The 16108-nt window shown below is 39.3% G+C and overlaps 4 protein-coding genes and 1 non-coding gene across 9 annotated transcripts; 3 read left to right on the forward strand and 2 right to left on the reverse strand.

The window, feature by feature from the left end:
• Positions 1-1578: 1578 nt before the first annotated feature.
• On the reverse strand, positions 1579-4659 carry LOC129726074 (ubiquitin-related modifier 1 homolog). Of its 2 annotated transcripts, none has more exons than XM_055682683.1 (6): positions 4569-4659; positions 4485-4513; positions 2812-3193; positions 2514-2581; positions 2087-2217; positions 1579-2029 (listed from the first exon to the last, which is right to left on the reverse strand). In XM_055682683.1, exons 3-6 carry the CDS (start codon positions 2871-2873, stop codon positions 1961-1963), a joined length of 330 nt encoding a protein of 109 aa, XP_055538658.1. In that variant the 5' UTR covers positions 2874-3193; positions 4485-4513; positions 4569-4659; the 3' UTR covers positions 1579-1960. The 2 variants fall into 2 exon arrangements, with proteins under 2 accessions (XP_055538658.1, XP_055538659.1); XM_055682684.1 differs by having other exon boundaries at positions 2812-2905; positions 4569-4655.
• A 238-nt stretch (positions 4660-4897) lies between these two features.
• Positions 4898-6565, forward strand: LOC129726072 (acylglycerol kinase, mitochondrial). The gene is made up of 3 exons (XM_055682679.1): positions 4898-5145; positions 5210-5345; positions 5403-6565. Exons 1-3 carry the CDS (start codon positions 5036-5038, stop codon positions 6465-6467), a joined length of 1311 nt encoding a protein of 436 aa, XP_055538654.1. The 5' UTR covers positions 4898-5035; the 3' UTR covers positions 6468-6565.
• On the reverse strand, positions 6554-7723 carry LOC129726073 (polyisoprenoid diphosphate/phosphate phosphohydrolase PLPP6). 3 transcript variants are annotated; one of them, XM_055682680.1, is made up of 5 exons: positions 7664-7723; positions 7550-7602; positions 7415-7446; positions 7194-7349; positions 6554-7133 (listed from the first exon to the last, which is right to left on the reverse strand). In XM_055682680.1, the coding sequence occupies exons 1-5, from the start codon at positions 7672-7674 to the stop codon at positions 6639-6641; spliced, it is 747 nt and encodes a 248-aa protein (XP_055538655.1). In that variant the 5' UTR covers positions 7675-7723; the 3' UTR covers positions 6554-6638. The 3 variants fall into 3 exon arrangements, with proteins under 3 accessions (XP_055538655.1, XP_055538656.1, XP_055538657.1); XM_055682681.1 differs by having other exon boundaries at positions 7670-7695; XM_055682682.1 differs by having other exon boundaries at positions 7415-7495; positions 7550-7706.
• A 159-nt stretch (positions 7724-7882) lies between these two features.
• On the forward strand, positions 7883-15847 carry LOC129726070 (protein daughter of sevenless). Of its 2 annotated transcripts, XM_055682674.1 has the most exons (9): positions 7883-8114; positions 8277-8528; positions 12592-13208; positions 13264-14007; positions 14059-14128; positions 14185-14439; positions 14499-14690; positions 14759-14863; positions 14925-15847. In XM_055682674.1, exons 2-9 carry the CDS (start codon positions 8454-8456, stop codon positions 15246-15248), a joined length of 2382 nt encoding a protein of 793 aa, XP_055538649.1. In that variant the 5' UTR covers positions 7883-8114; positions 8277-8453; the 3' UTR covers positions 15249-15847. The 2 variants fall into 2 exon arrangements, with proteins under 2 accessions (XP_055538649.1, XP_055538648.1); XM_055682673.1 differs by having other exon boundaries at positions 7883-8528.
• On the forward strand, positions 10369-10509 carry Trnay-gua (transfer RNA tyrosine (anticodon GUA)). The gene is made up of 2 exons: positions 10369-10405; positions 10474-10509. It is a non-coding gene; the product is annotated as a tRNA-Tyr (tRNA).
• Positions 15848-16108: the final 261 nt, after the last annotated feature.

Consider the following 16108-nt stretch of genomic DNA (forward strand, 5'->3'; position numbering starts at 1 on the left):
TCTCAATTATTCAATATGTTATTTAAAGTAGTGTAGATTTTTTTATCAGCTACGAAACTAATAAACAAGATACAAGATTCTTTTCTAAAAATCAAATCACAAATGCTCTGATAATATACTGAGACTATTATAGTGTCTATAATTAATGGAAAAGAAATAGAATGTTTGTTATTTGTACGAAGTATTAAATCTTTTCGATCAGCCTTTCTTAAATTAGATAAAGACTGGCGCATTCTCAATTCGATGCCAGGCCGCTATCATTCCTATTGCATGTATTTTAAGACAACAATAAAAAGAAGAAAATTCGGTTTTAAATTCAGCACATGTCCAATTTAAATTACCGGCCGGTTTCACACCCCGTTGCTCTTACTGCTTTTGTTTGCTTGGATGAATTATAAACGCTACTTGGGTGGTACTAAATTTAAGTGACCGTTTCCCCCATCCACATATTATCCTTGCTTGCTCAATAAACTCTAACCGCTTTAAATAATAATACCTAAATAGTATCAAGGTTGCCAAGTTTCCGCTCTCAAGCACAACCTGGCGTCGATTCAGGTGTGAAAGTCTAGCCCGAGCCGATTTACCGCAAACATGTTTTGGCTAGCACCTTGCACCTGGGGAAACCCCATTTGAAATCGTATTTTCCGGTTGTCCGTTCTCCGAGTTTACCGGTTAACGAGTGCAGCCTTGTGTTTGACATTGGTGCGAGAGCAACGCCACCACATGCGTAACAAAACCCAAACATCACGTCCGCTCCGCAGTTTTCATTTCGCAGTTCAGAGCTAGCAAATCTATCAGCTCGATCGCAACAATGTTTACATTGTAGTATATAGCATGTGAGCTATTTTTAGTTTCCCGGTTAGGCAAAGTCGTTCTCCAAAAGATTTAATTTTTTCCTGCGAACAGGCAAATCCATGTGATGATTACCCTTTATATTACGACAGTGTCTTTACATCTACTTTTTCTAGCAGTTTTTGGATTAGATTTTTCTTGGAAGCCACCTACACTGAAAAACACGAAATTTTATGTGTTGAAATAAACCGGGCCCACTGCAGCGATGGCTGACGCGTTGCGCGCTCCGTTGACGTCGACGCGGGAAATCTGTTTTTAAAGCGCGTGGGAGTATACGGCGGATTGTGTTCTATCCAAGGACATTTCGATCACGACCGGCAACTGTTACTGCCGACGTCCTGTTGTCTGTCAGATTCGAACTAAGATAAGTTGGTTGAAGTGCGTCTTTTATTGTTTTTGAATCTTGATATTTGAGTATACGTGTACCTGTACGACCAAGTCGATTGTACACCCGGAACGACTTTGGAAAGCGACAAAATCATTCATAGTACTGTGACAAGTGGCAGCAGCTGAGTTGAATTATGTACGTCTGATTTAATACAGAATAATGACCTGTGCTCAACCACGTTAAACGTATAAAAAGATATTGCTTGCTGTTATTTTTTGGCATTGATACTGAAACGTATGACAAGTGAAACATTGAGAGCACGCCGCTACACATCAATATTTTCGTTTATTTTAACCTCTTGCTCGTTGGCCATCGGGTACGAATAGAAAATAGAACAGTTATCACTTGTATTAGTATATATTTTCACTTTTTTTGTCTCTGTTTGATACACTATTTTATTTTTGTATAAAAGATACTGACGTGCTAAATTTAATTTGTGGCTAGGTGCTGGTTCTTATATCTTAACAAAGAAACGACTATTTTTAAACAAATAGAACAAAATTGAGATAAACTACCCTCGCCATTCATGGTTAATGAACCGAAGCGAAAAGAAACGTCTATAGCCACACTTCATTACCGCTCTATTTGGTACACTTCTTAAATCAACTTGTAGATTGTCCTGTTTCCTTTCGTCTACTAAGCCGGTTGTCTTGTAATATGATACAGTTTAATCAGAAAACGCAACAGTTTATCACAGATCTTTGCCCCAGTGGACTGCGTTCATCCTCCATGGAGAGTGGAAATGAACAGGACATGATCGCCTGGTTGTAGAATGTACTCAGTTTCACCCTAGAATATAAAAAATATTTAAAAGGGTCGGAACATACAGTAAAAGCATCGACTTACCATTAAATCCCAGTCGGTGTCATTGATCATCACCAGTATACCGGGCCGCACGGTGTTTTCTTGGAGGAAAAGCCCCGGATCACCAGTCAAAAGATTGTCTCGAAGCCATCGGAGCATCTCTTCCAGCAGCACTGGAAATTGAATAGAAATAATGTTTAGAACGTGAAATTAGAGAAACGACTCGAATCTTAAAGAGCAAAATAATCGCCACAGATTATTTATTATACAAACACGTAAACGACTTTTGTTGTCACAATTTAGTTCTGTTTTTTTCTACTATTTTTTCACAAACGAGTTACTCAACAAGTTTTTGTTGTGAGAGCCATTTACGGGACTAATTTGAAAAGTTGAATTGCAACTTTTTCAAATTGAAGAAAAAAGATTACCAAAGACAAACGAACGAATAAAAATAAATGTTTAAACTCACCAATCTTAGATCCGTCTAGTGGTACTTCGTGTTCCTTTACTCCACCGAATAACGTTTCAGCTCCGCCACTGCTCCAATTCGTTAATTAACCGTGACAGCAAATAGGAAACATAGAGAACAAAAGGTAGCACGATTAAATTAGAATGAAACCAAAGTTTAGTCCGTTGTCGAGTGCATTCCAGATCTTCAATAGTTTCACACTCGCCCTATCTTCGTATTCACGCCCACTCGACATCTTCCAAATGCCACATCAACTCACTCACGAACGTTCACACCAACAGCGATCGTGATGGCTCACCTAAACTCCACGGTGATGGTTGCACCGGCCGAAATAACTTCCTCATCGATCGAATCGTCCATATTATTGGGGTTGCTGCTGCGATAATGTTCCACTAGAAGAGCCAGGGTGATAGAGCGAAAATGACTGATTCACTAAGGACGAAATTTAAAGTCCGAAATATTTGCTGCCTGTTTCTTAAGAAAGTTCAATTTTCCTCGCGTTGATCCGGTTCCCCCTAGATAGGAGGCCAAGAATCACTGTGCACTGTTCGAGAAAGACTGCGATTTAGGAGCGTGACCAATGCGCTTATAAATTTTCACGATTGTGGCAGTGAATTTCCGTGAGCGCGCGCATTTTGTTCATCCGAAACTTTCCTACTCTCCTTCTCTCTAGCTTGTGACTATGATGAGAGCACAGCCGTAGAATAGAGGATTTAAAATTAACTTTGTTTATACTGTACTCTAGGGATTTGAATTTATATGATAATGAAAAGGTGAAAATGGTGGAAATTTCAGTAAGATGTGATACACGCCATGAAAGTAACATTAACGGATATCTAATAGCTTAGTTATCGTATGTAACACAAAATATTTTATAATATAAAGACAATGAAAAAATAACTGATAAATTATGTCGAATTCGTTTTTACGGCAGGACTATCCCGTCCCGGACTACGCTTTGCAGCTGAAAAAAAAACATTTTCCGAGCAGTTGCAATGGTGTGCGTAATACCAGAGGTATTATCGCCATTGTCTTTTATCGCATTTGTGCTACTGTACGAAAAATTTGCCAATTTAATGAAAAATTACCAAATAACAAAATACAATAAATAAAATTCAACCTGATGTTTGACACGCGAAGAACGATAAACAAACCGATTTTGACACATTTTAGTAGGCCTGGCTGTTGACAACAAAAATGTATGGAAATCATTAAAAAAAAAAGATCATTTTCCTGGATCCTTTCAAGTACTGGCTGTGTTAGTGTAGACTAGACTAGACTAGACACTTAGCTTGGCTCGGCAATTATTGAAGGAGCCTTCGAATTAGCATCTGCTGTGCCGTTTAAGTCGTCAGCGTTAATTTTTTTCTACATAAAGCTATCAATTATAATCAAATCATTTGATATCAAAACATAAAATTTCTAATATTATCCGGAAGAAAGTCCTATTATTGATGTTTGGATAATAATAAACATCAGTTTTTTTGATACAATTACATTATTACGAGATCCCTGTATATAAAATAAATTATATAATATTGATCTAAAATTTTGTGTAAGATAAGAAAGAGAAGAGCTTGATTCATCGATAGTTTTTTAAAATACAAAAACTTAATGAAACAAGTTCTTACAAATCCGGAGGTTTGAATCATTTTTAAATCAATAATTATATTACTCAAGTTTTCTACGTTCTACGTACTTTGGCGAACGTATCGGCCCAAGATCGAGATTGCTAGCTTATGTTATGTTAGATAAAATTCTATTCTAAAAAACTAATCCCCTTCTTTTAAAAATAAAGCCGGCGAGTTGGATCTGTCAGGTCTGAACCGAGTCAAACACATACAAAAAATATAAAGCTAGAGATTATACGATTTGCTTACGTTCAATGAATACTACCACGAAGAACTTATGATTAAAATACAATATTGTCACACTTTGAACAATGTAGGTTGCAAAAATATTGGGTCTTACCTGTGAAAGAAATATAATTGGCGTCTTTCCTGCAAATAAAAAAGAATTACAACTAAGTTATTCTAAAATTTGAAGAAGAAATACCGAATAATTGCAATCTGCAGAAGAACACACACGCTCGTTTACCTTTTCCTGTGCGTTTTTTGACAGTCGTCAAAGCGGATTCGAGGGGTGTTTCGATTGATATGTGGAGGAAAACGTTGTTCATTTTATGATTCAATTTTTATATGATAATAATTTTGTTTATAGGCGTTTATATGCATTACATAGACAGTATACACACAATTGAGAACTCAATAGTATGGATTAAACAAATTATATACAGAAGTAATTGATATACAGTTGACCATCATCGACCATAAGTTTTGTCTTGAAACGCTTGAAACGATGAAAGTGGAAAATTCTTAAGGGGGCATATCGGTAATCATATCGTCAACAATCAGCCTCCAAGCGTGTTTTCTTTTGCACATACCACATATACCTTGTGGTACATCGAATCGGTTAATTTAAACTTTAACTTATTAGAATAGGTAACTTGTTAGGTACAGATAATGGCATTCGTTATTCGTTTTGCCAAAGGTGTTCGGAACAACTGGAAGAAATCGGTATTTCTAGCTAGTGCCGTCGGGTATGGAGTGTCCTACTCAAGGGAGAAGTACGAGTGAGTGCTGAATTCATAAACGCCTTTTGATCGGAATTCGCTTATCATTTTTAATTCTATTCAGGATAAAACAGCTGATGCGATACTACTGCACAGAAGCCTCCAAATACGGTGATGTTACCACCAGAATCGATAAGCCACTGCCAAAAATTCTAGTTCTATTGAATCCTGCTGCCAATCGGAAATCCTCCGAGGAAGATGTAAGAATTTTAATCCTTTGTTTGCTTAATTCCTAACCAATTGTTTTAAACAAACAGTTTCATGACTACTGTGAACCTATCTTGCATCTGGCAGGCTTCGAAGTGGACGTCATTAAAACCGATTCCGAGGGTCACGCTAGGCGGTACGTCGAAGAGTTGACAACGTTACCCGATGCTATTTTAGTGGCAGGAGGGGATGGGACGGTTTCAGAAGCCGTTTCTGGACTTAAACGTCGTCCGGATGGTTCACAGTGTCCGATTGGACTGCTTCCCGTGGGAAGAACTAATCTCCTGGCAACAGCTTTGTTTCGAAGCAGCCCGGAAACGTCGACGCTAGATAATGTTCGAGCTATGGCCAATGCAGCGTATGCGGTGGTTGCGGGGAAAAAACAGAAAATGGATGTTATGCGGATAGAGGTGCTTCCGAATGAGGCTGACGAAAAGGTACCCGATAAGCCGGTTTTCGCCGTAGGAAATCTGCAGTGGGGAGCATTTAGGGATATTCTTGCACTACGAGATAAGTACTGGTATACGGGTTCTCTGAGAGATTACACGGCCTTTCTGTTCAATGCTTTCGATGGCAGTCACACGTGGAGTTGTAAAGCAAAGGTCATTGTCACAGATCCATGTTCCGGTTGCAGTCGATGCTTTCAGGATAATCAACAACAGCAGCCTAAGCAACAACAAACACGAAGATGGTGGTCAGTATTTTTACCAAAAAGTAAAGCTGCTGATGGAGTCGACTATTCCAAAGTGCTAAACGAAAACTGCTCCGTTGCTCGTGAGATGGAAGTTGACTCCTCGGAGTTAATTTTAGAAACTAACAATATAAAGACAGACGGTAAATCAACTACTCCCAAGTTGAATCTAAAGATAGGAGTTTCTGCAGATTCTAGTTTTAGTTTTTTGGCCAATAGTTGGTCACGGCTATGGAATCGGCAATATAATGAGTGCCCAGTAGCAACAAGCTTAGGTGTTAGAACTGTTGAACTAATTCCAAGTAAGTTGAAGGCAATTGAAAGTGAAAAAGAATTGTATTATTCCATTGATAACGAAGCCTACGAGGTGAGGCCAGTCCGAGTGACGCTTGTTCCAAATGCCGTAGAGATATTTACGTTTTAAGTTATCACGAGGTAAAAAAACGTTCAGAATCAACTAAACTAGTTGGGATGTCTTTCTTTCTCTGATCCGAATAAAAAGTTAAAATATATGGCATCAAACTTTGTTTTCAGTCATATGAAAAAAATAATAGATTTTGTAGCGAAGCAAATCCTTTTTCCTTTCTTTGGTTTATTAAACTCCATATTCTGCTCCAGAAATTTTCTCATCAGTCATATATGAGATTAGCCAAACACAGCTTTCCTGATCTAGCCAGAGTATGGATACCAAGAAAGCGTTGAAGAGCCCTAGTACCACTCCTGCTAGAACGTCCAGGATATGATGTCTATAGAGTAGCAGCCGGGACAGACATAGGGACACACACCAGGCTAATAGCGGAGGCCAGAAGACGATGGTAATTGGATCAAGCCAGGTTAGAAAAGTAACGATATAAACACCACGAGAGACATGTCCCGATGGGAAACTGAACTTATCCGGTCCGATGCAAAATGGATCGTCATTCACGGCCGGACGGCGGCGTCTTGTGGCAGCTTTTATAACCGCCACCAAAACGATGTCGGTCAAAAGACCAATAAACAGATTGACCTGCATCTGGTACCATTCTGGTTTGTCAATCATCCAGCAAAATGCAAGCCAACCGGCAAGCCAGGCGATTCCATGACACGAGTACTGCCGTAAAAGATCAATGGTTAGAATCTATGAGTGTTAAATAAACAGCGGTATTATTACCTCCAAAATTTTACAGTGCGTCCGCAACGATCGGAACGGAACAAAGTTGAGCATAAAACTGACAAACTGTTTAGTCATTACCACATCCCATGCAAGCAGTTTCTTGAGAGCCGGTGGAAGATTTCGATTTTCCTCCATCCGAGTTTTGCTGTCGAGCTAGAATTAAGTGAAGATTAAACTAGGTTTTTTAACTTCACCATAAAATGAACATAATTGCTTACGTTTTCCTCTTGTCGTTGCTTCATTGTGATTTCTGTAGAATTTTCAAGGTAAAAGTAGAGTTTTTACTGTTAGTGTGTGATCTACAGCATCCAAGATAGATAGTGAACAGAAAAAGTTGCTGAATAATGACTTACCAGAGGTTTGCTTATCGAGTAGATAGTGGATTGTTTGCACGTTATATTTTTTCCTGAAAAAAATATGGGATTTTTTACACTGGATTTTCGACCTTTACGACAGACAGAAAGTACTTCCACCTCATACCACCCCCACAGCACGAACAAAACAATGTTGACGTTTCAGTTCAGCTGTTAATGACGGTAGCGATGACGGTTACCATCCAAGCCCTTAGGAAACGTCCCGTTTGGTTTATGAATAAAGTTTGGCAACCGTTTTTTGTGGTAACGAGCGATGACGTTTCTTTTCCGTTCTCGCTTTCTGTGTGAATAGCTATTTTGCTTATATTTTTGTCATTCGCATTAGCAGCAGCAGTGCCATGGTTAGGATAGGAGTGAACACAGTGAACAGGCACAAGAACGATAAAAAGTTGTCTGCGGTTCGCCATCTTCGCATTTTAATTTGGTTGTGAACGGTGTATATGCAAATCATTCATACTTAGTTTGTACCGGTTTCTGTTTCAATTTGGACAGTTTAATCAAGCATTTACCATTCTGCGTTGTTCATTTTTTGTGTCAGTCTCAGGTAAAACCTAATAATCAAAATTCAACGTAATACTTTGAAAGTACTGGAAAATTGCTTTATTCAGCAGTGGTTATGAAAACTAGTTGTTAGTGCCTGGTTCAATGATTGTGTTTAATGAAAATATGTATGTGCAAGTTCAAAAATTTTTACGATTGTGTTTAGGTTTTGTTTGTTGAGTCAGTTTAAAATGGTAGAATAAAAATAAAGCGAAGTACATCGAACAAGCGTACGATTACTTGATCTGCATACATACGAACTCAGGGGAAAAGATTGAAAGTTATTACTCGGATAACAGCACATCAACTTCTACAAACAGCATCTGCAACAGCCGTCAGCCAGATGGCGACGAATAAGGAGGTCTACCAGGAAGGTTGGCTGATCAAATCGCCTCCGACGAAGCGAATCTGGCGAGCGGTGAGTCACTTATATTTTCTTCCACCTTATTCTACCAGATTGCATTATGGATCTGCTATTTGCTGATGCTGTAAACATTCGCTTATTATGCGAGACTTTTATTAAAAGTGATTGTTCAGTAAATGTTCCTGCTATGGTTGATAATGTTTGCCTGGAACAAATTCATGTTTCAATGAATCTATAAAAAAAAAGCTTGAAATACGATATCTACTGGAGGAATGAATCATCTGTCCGGCTATTTCGTTGTACATCGCTTTATACCCGGAGTCTCTATAATAAAAGTGTAATTCGAGAATGGGTGGTGCTAACAAACAGAATACCGTTACGGGCACTGAATCAATCTAATTAAAACCACAACATCCGTCAGCGTGATTAATTGTGTTCACAACAGCTATCGATGTTCAGTTTGTATTGCAACAAATCTTATATTAGGTTCATAAATTACAAACGACGAAAAAATGAAATTCAATTAGGCTTATTGTCAGTGTCCAATCGAAAATTATGCACATAAGTAGTTCATCATCGATAACGTCTGCCAAATTGCGGTAGGAATGTTATTTTTCTAATGTATAATATTATAATATTTAAACACTTCTCAGTTTTAAACCGAATTCAAAACATCTGTTAGACTTGTTCGTGTCCAAGTTAATTCCATAGAAAATTGATTGAGTACTGTTAGATCTAAATTCGCTAGAAACTTTAGTGTTCGATATCTTAAATATTAGTACCGTGTGTGTTTTTATAGTAGACTATATCAATGAAGTGATAAAAATAATTAAGATGACTGTTAGCGAAATTGTGAATAATCATCTTTTCCTTCAGGAAAATTCATATATTGTCCTTAGGGCTACTGAGTAGTGACAGCCTAGCAGGCGTAACGCAACTAGACAGAAACACTGAATGGAGAAATTGAAAACCAGTTACCTAGAACTGAATACAACGACAGTACAACAAGAACTTTTTTTAGAACAAGAAACTTGACTAGCTGGAAATAACTTTACTATTGAAGTTCAAATAAAGGTTATACAGCACGGTATTTTCGTTTATAGTATGCATTTCTCAAAAAAGAAAAAAAACTTTTTGCTATCACTAGAATTCTAAGACATTGGGATAGTGTGAGTTACAAAAGACTTATTGAACATGGACTAATGGATTTGAGTGAGGTTTTGATGGCATTTTCTAATCTCTTTAGAGGTTTTACCTCATAACTAAACTGTTGTGATGGATTTAAAAAGTTCGAAAATAGAGTCAACAGTAGAACAAAATATCACTCATCTTAGCCAAGCTGTGTATGTCGTATCATTTGAGTTGCGCTAGAAAGTGATAAGAACCAAGCACATACTTTTAAACATTGCGTGCCAACGAGAATACGACAAGCTCGGAAAAAACGAAAACTTTGATTTAGGCTAATCAGGCGGTAGCCCGGACGATTGCTGCTCACTGCAATTGATGAAATGTTGGCTTTCGCCGTTTCTTGTTGCTGTTTGTGGAATTGAGTTGCTAAGCAAAATGGTTCTTGGAGATGAGTCAGCGAGTTGTTTTTTTCACCTTTCTACTACACTTTATCCTATTTATCGTTGATAGTAATAAAACTCAGACTAAGGGCATCATACAAAAATATGCTGTAGCGGGTCTGTCAAAGCTCTCCAACTAGCGCGACTTAAATTATATATTTTTTTTGAATTCCCCCACTTGCTACTGTTTCCGAAGCTTTAGTGAGATCGCGAGCGGTGCACTTCTCTCTCACACCTTCAACCTGTTTGGAATGATCGTGAATGAAGCATATAAACTGGCAATCAGCTGGGTTTTGTTACCGATTTAAAGCTGTTCCAACAAATAGCCTTCGATAGCTCAGTTGGTAGAGCGGTGGACTGTAGTTGAAAATCGGCACAAAAACAATACTTGAGTGGTGTTCACACCTAGTAATGGTTGAGTGTTGGCAGTAATCCATAGGTCACTGGTTCAAATCCGGTTCGAAGGATTATGTTTTTTTTTCTGATTCTAAATTACAATTTTCAATAATTTTTTAGTTACTTCCGTTTCTAAAACCTAAACAACGTTTTCAAAAGTATCAGTTTTGTTAGAAATAAAGGAATTTGTCGTTTTACTTGTAAAAGCAACCAGTTGAAATAATTTTAAAAGTGAAAAATGTGCTGAAACCGAAAATGAAAAAAAAAAAGTAGGAGGGTGGTATTCAAGACACGACCGCATGACGTTGACTACCGTATTCTTAAAAAAAAAAAATATTCCATTGAAGCAAATGGTAGAGGGAATTGTAACGCTTCTTTTACAAAACTTCTGTAACAAAATTTCGAGGCTCCAAAAGGTACCAGTTTCCGATTATTCTCGTCCAGAATTCCAGCCATTTTAGTATTTTGCAGTAGCCATTTATTACCAACAGCCACCAGCATAACGGGTGAAACCGGCACGAGATGACCGGTACTATTTTGTCTTTCCTCCTTTCAGCTGCTAACACCTAGCGCTGTCGTGAAATTAACATCAACATAAACATGCATTTTTGCAAGGTTTTTTTTCCGCTAGCAACAGCAATTGTAAAACATAAAATTCAACCAACCGCTTCTATTATAAAACTGCGAGGCACCAAAAGGTGCCAGTTGCCGATTTCTTGTTTACTGGTTTCCGTCCAGAATTCCAGCCATTTTAGTATTTTGCAGTAGCCACCAGCATCACGGGTCAAACCGGCACGAGATGACCGGTACTATTTTGTTTTTCCTCCTTTTAGCTGCTAACACCGAGCGTCCGTATGTATCCGGTACGGTTTAATAATGAAACTGATGGGGTGAAATGTTCGAACGATACGTTTTATACCAAGGCTTCGTCAGATAATTAGAAAGAAGGAGGGGCTACATAGATGATGGAATGGTGGAGACAAATGTTTCTTGAAAGCTGCGCCGGCCGCTGTCGTAATATTAACACCAACACAAACATGCATTTTTGCAAGGTTTTTTCCGCTAGCAGCAGCATTTGGTAAAACAGAAAACTCAATAAGCCGCTTCTGTACCAAAATTTCGAGGCACCAAAGGGTGCCAGTTGCCGATTATAGTTTCCTGGTTAGTCCGTCCAGAATTCCAGCCATTTAAGTGTTTTGCAGTAGCCATTTACTACTAAAGCCACCAGCATTACGGGTGAAACCGGCACGAGATGACCGGTACTATTTTGTATTTCCTCCTTTCAGCTGCTATCACCTAGCGTCCGCATGTCACTGGTGCGGTTTTGGAATCAGAATGATGGGGCGCCGGCCGCTGTCGTAAAATTAACACCAACAAAAAGATGCATATTTGCAAGGTTTTTTCCGCTAGCAGCAGCATAAACATCGGAAACAGAAAGTGACAACAACAATAACAACAAAGTCAGATCGATTGTATCCGTTAGTGTCGACTGTGCTTGGGAAGAGAGGTAGTGATTGGCTGCGCGGTATGATTTAGACAATCGATATTAATTACCAATTTTTCAATAGTGTATCTCAAACAATAGTTTGTTTTTGTTACATAAATTTAACCGTAAAAGAATTTCTGATCGATTGATGCCAAAACCTCGAAAACCTGATTATAGATGACTGCAAAATAAGCGCTCAAAACCTGACCACTTTTCTCTGGTTTTCCCTGGTTGAATTAATAGATTTTCAAATTCAGGGGCCTAACTTCGATATAGACGTTAGTCAACGTCAAAAAAACTACCAGAAGCGGATGTATTACGACCATCAATATTCCGACGTTCGAATAACGTTGGATTTATTTATCTTCTTCGATTTTCGCCCACTCTCTCCTACAGTGCATTCCTCAAATTTATTCGCAGCACGATTCATCGCGCCAGCTCTTCTCGCGAATCAGGTTTCGGGTGAACTTCCATTCGCGGTGCTCCAGGCATTGCGTACAGTAGCTGCGTGGCCTGTCGGGGCTCGAACCGATCGATTGTTATAGGTTACCTATTTATACTAATTTGATATTCAACCACCCGCTACTTGTACATATACGTATGCGCGCGGCATCGCGTTAAACGTAATTAAAAACGTTCCTCTTCCTGTTTTGATATTTGCTTCCAGCGATGGCGACGCCGTTGGTTCACGCTAAAGCAGGGTGAGCTACCAGGGCAGTTTTTCCTCGAATACTACACGGACCGCAAGTGTCGAAAGCTGAAGGGAATAATCGACCTGGATCAGTGTGAGCAGGTTGACGCTGGTATGCGGTTGAATAGACAGAAGGAAAATTATGCGCATATGTTCAACGTGAAAACTCCAACAAGAACGTACTATCTGGCAGCGGACACCGAGGAAGATATGCGTGGCTGGGTTAGTTGTATCTGCCAGGTTTGCAACCTGCAGGAGACGCAAACCAATGAAGAACGACCGTACTATAATATCGAAGCGATCAATATGGCTGACCATGTGGCGGATCATGTGAGTACTGTGGCACCCGGTGGCAATTCTTCTTCTCTCGAGCAGCAAGACATTTCGAATGATACGGAGATATCGTTACTGCACAATTCAACAATCAGTGGAACAACAGAAACACAGGAACAACCGCGGCAGTCCATGGTGGCGGGCTATAATCCGTATGGTACTTACCAGAATGAGGACGTTCTGAATTTTCGAGGATCAGATTATACCAACAGAGAAACGATAATTTGTGAGGCGAAACTGAGTCAAAGTCAAACATTGAGGTGAGCTTATGTTTATTTAATTTAGAGTTTTTTGTGTTATTTTGAAACTTTTTAGAAACAACAGTATGGAAGGAAATTTTACCGCGGCAACAATCGAACGATCGCAGTCCTTGCGTGGAAAATCTTCCTCGCCAGACACAGGTGCACTGAATCACAGTCCACTGGGTCATCATCATACGCGTACTCAATCACTGAGTACAGATCACAAAATTGGCTCACCAATCGGTAAAAAGATTCCAGAAAATTTGAAGCTGAATGATCGCTCTCTTGGTGGCTATAAAAGTGGCTCTGAACAACCGTCACCAGCACTAAGTACTTCCTCTGGACCATACATTCCTATTAGTGAGTGTTTCTCTGGCAGTCCATTCCCACTTACTCCGTTAAATTCTCTGGATCCCCGGTTCTACGATACACCTCGCAGTCACACCAATATTGGATTCAATCTTATCAACAACGAACAACCGTATTCGCCAAAACGGAACAACCTAAGTGGAATAGCACAGCCGAATAGTGCCACAGGTGCAAAAGTACCTTGCAGTGGCAAATCTAGCCCATCGGATTCGGAAAGCGTCTTCACGGACGATGAGTGGGCTGCGCCTGCCAGTAGAGAGGCTGGTACAAGAGATCGGTCTACCCGGCCATCGGATAGCTCGATCGAAAATGACATTATCGGTTGGACATATGTCAAGCGTTTTGCCAAAGTCTCACAGGATGACCAAAAGGAGGTGACCTTGTCTCCCGATGCTGCCCCACCAAGGCCACCGAAGCGATCAAGCCTTATTTTGGATAGTATTGAAAAGTAAGCGAAAGCAATGGTTTGATGAAGAAAATTCTAAACAAATCATTTCAGATATAAGGATATTCAATCTTCTGATACAGAAAATGCTTCTCCAGCGATAGGACCGAAAGACGCAAGCTCGGTAATAAATAAGCTGTTTACATTACTCTTATAATTTTTAAGTAAATAAATTTTCAGTGCGTCGAACAATTTTACGATATTCCAAGATCGCATCAGCCAGGGCAATACGCCGGCAGCAGTATGCATCTGTCCGATGCTGATTTGCTTTCACCACTAAATCAGTGCGATCTAGTTGCTTCCAGTACACCAAATCTTGCCTGTGAAGTAAGCAGCCAGCATGGAACACTAGGCCGTATTAGACCGCACTGCTACAGTAATGCCGCTCCGCAACGGGTCGAAGGGAATGTTTTTCGATTCGATTTTAGTGAGCAGGTGAAACAACATTAAACCTATCTTCTATCTATTTAACTAATCTGTGAGACACTTTTCAGGGTGATGCTCCTGCAATAAATCGAAATCTGAAACCGAAATCAACAGTCGACATTACGAAATCGATCGAGAGTCTTTCGCATGGTGTAAAACAAATTGTTTTCCCCGTGAGCTGTAATACGCCGGCAACCCCAGCGACGCTGAAAAACCCTCCTCCAAATGTGGACCGAACAAGAAAGCCTACAACACCACAGGTAAATGTACTTTACTCAGTTTACCTCTACTATTGGTATGCTTTGAACGATTGTTTATATAAATTCAGATGGGCACAAATTCCATGCGCCGCAAGGGTGGACCGGTTTCACTGAGTATTTCCAGTCACAGTGAAAATGTCTACGGAAATGTACAGGACCATAGCAGTTTACAGGTACTACTCACTCATAGTCATTAAAATATTAGAAAATAACACCTCACGCTTTTTTTTTCAGCCGATATCCGGAATTTCCCCCCGAACGCCCGGCAAGAACGAAGACCGTCTGCAGTACCTTGATCTAGACCATTCCGATAGCCCACAGAAATCCCAAAACGCCAGCTCACCAGCTGCGAGAAATGCGTCTGGTTCTTCATCTACCGGGCAACAGCTGGGAAATAGCAGTGCCAGTACATCGAATGTAAGCGGCAACAGCCTAGCCCCGATAACAGTGGCTCGTACCCCATACACAACTGTAGACTTTGTCAAAACGGATGCCTTCAACCGAATTCGAGCGGACACGGAAAGCAGAAATCAATCACGATTGAAAGATCAATCCTAACATGTGCATGTGCATATTACCGAAAACTACGAGTTAAAAATTAACCAATTGCATGTTTCTAAAGACTAAAGTCACTATATTATCAGATTTTGTGGAAATAATCATTCAAAAAGTGCAATTATATGTATGCCTTATTGCGCAAAAAAAAAATCATTAGTATTAACGTGACACGAATGAGACAATTTTACTAGATGTTGATGAACGCAGAACTGTGATCACATGCACAAACGTTCGCACCAAGCGAATGGTCCGACTATTATTCGCTGTTATTTTTCCAAACTTCCATAGAGCGCAAACAAGTTCAATTTTTAAGAAAAACAAAGCTTAGAACATTTAACGATTTTTAATCTATTATAAATCTCAATTGATGTTAGATAGTTTTAACGCTTTACAATTTTTAACAGGAATATTGGCTGGTTTTTTAATGGTTCTATGAATTCTTTTTGACGAATGTTTTTTAGAATTAACTAAGCTTTCGCTTAGACACATACATTAGTATCTGATTTTCCAATGTCGGTTGTTAGGAATCTTTTATGGTATTCGTTGTAAATTCCCCTAGCTTTTATAATTTGTAAAATAAAGTTAAGGTTTCAATAGCATTGACAGTTGTTTTAGTTGTTTTATCAACGAAAGCCTTATGTTACAGATGGGGCAGGATAAATTGGATTCAAGTTAACCTATTTAAAAAAGCAAATTTTGCTGTCTTTAAAGTTGACTGTTGCGATAATCTGATTAACTGTACCGAGATCTTACCATCCAGAATGTAGATTAATTGGAGAAAAAGGGGAAATCGATGCATGTTATTATTGTCAAAGGCTGACACGACTGATATCTGTAGGCACCACGCCACACAGTGGCAG

This window comes from Wyeomyia smithii, chromosome 2, assembly GCF_029784165.1.
Source record: "Wyeomyia smithii strain HCP4-BCI-WySm-NY-G18 chromosome 2, ASM2978416v1, whole genome shotgun sequence".
NCBI classification, from domain to species: Eukaryota; Metazoa; Arthropoda; class Insecta; order Diptera; family Culicidae; genus Wyeomyia; species Wyeomyia smithii.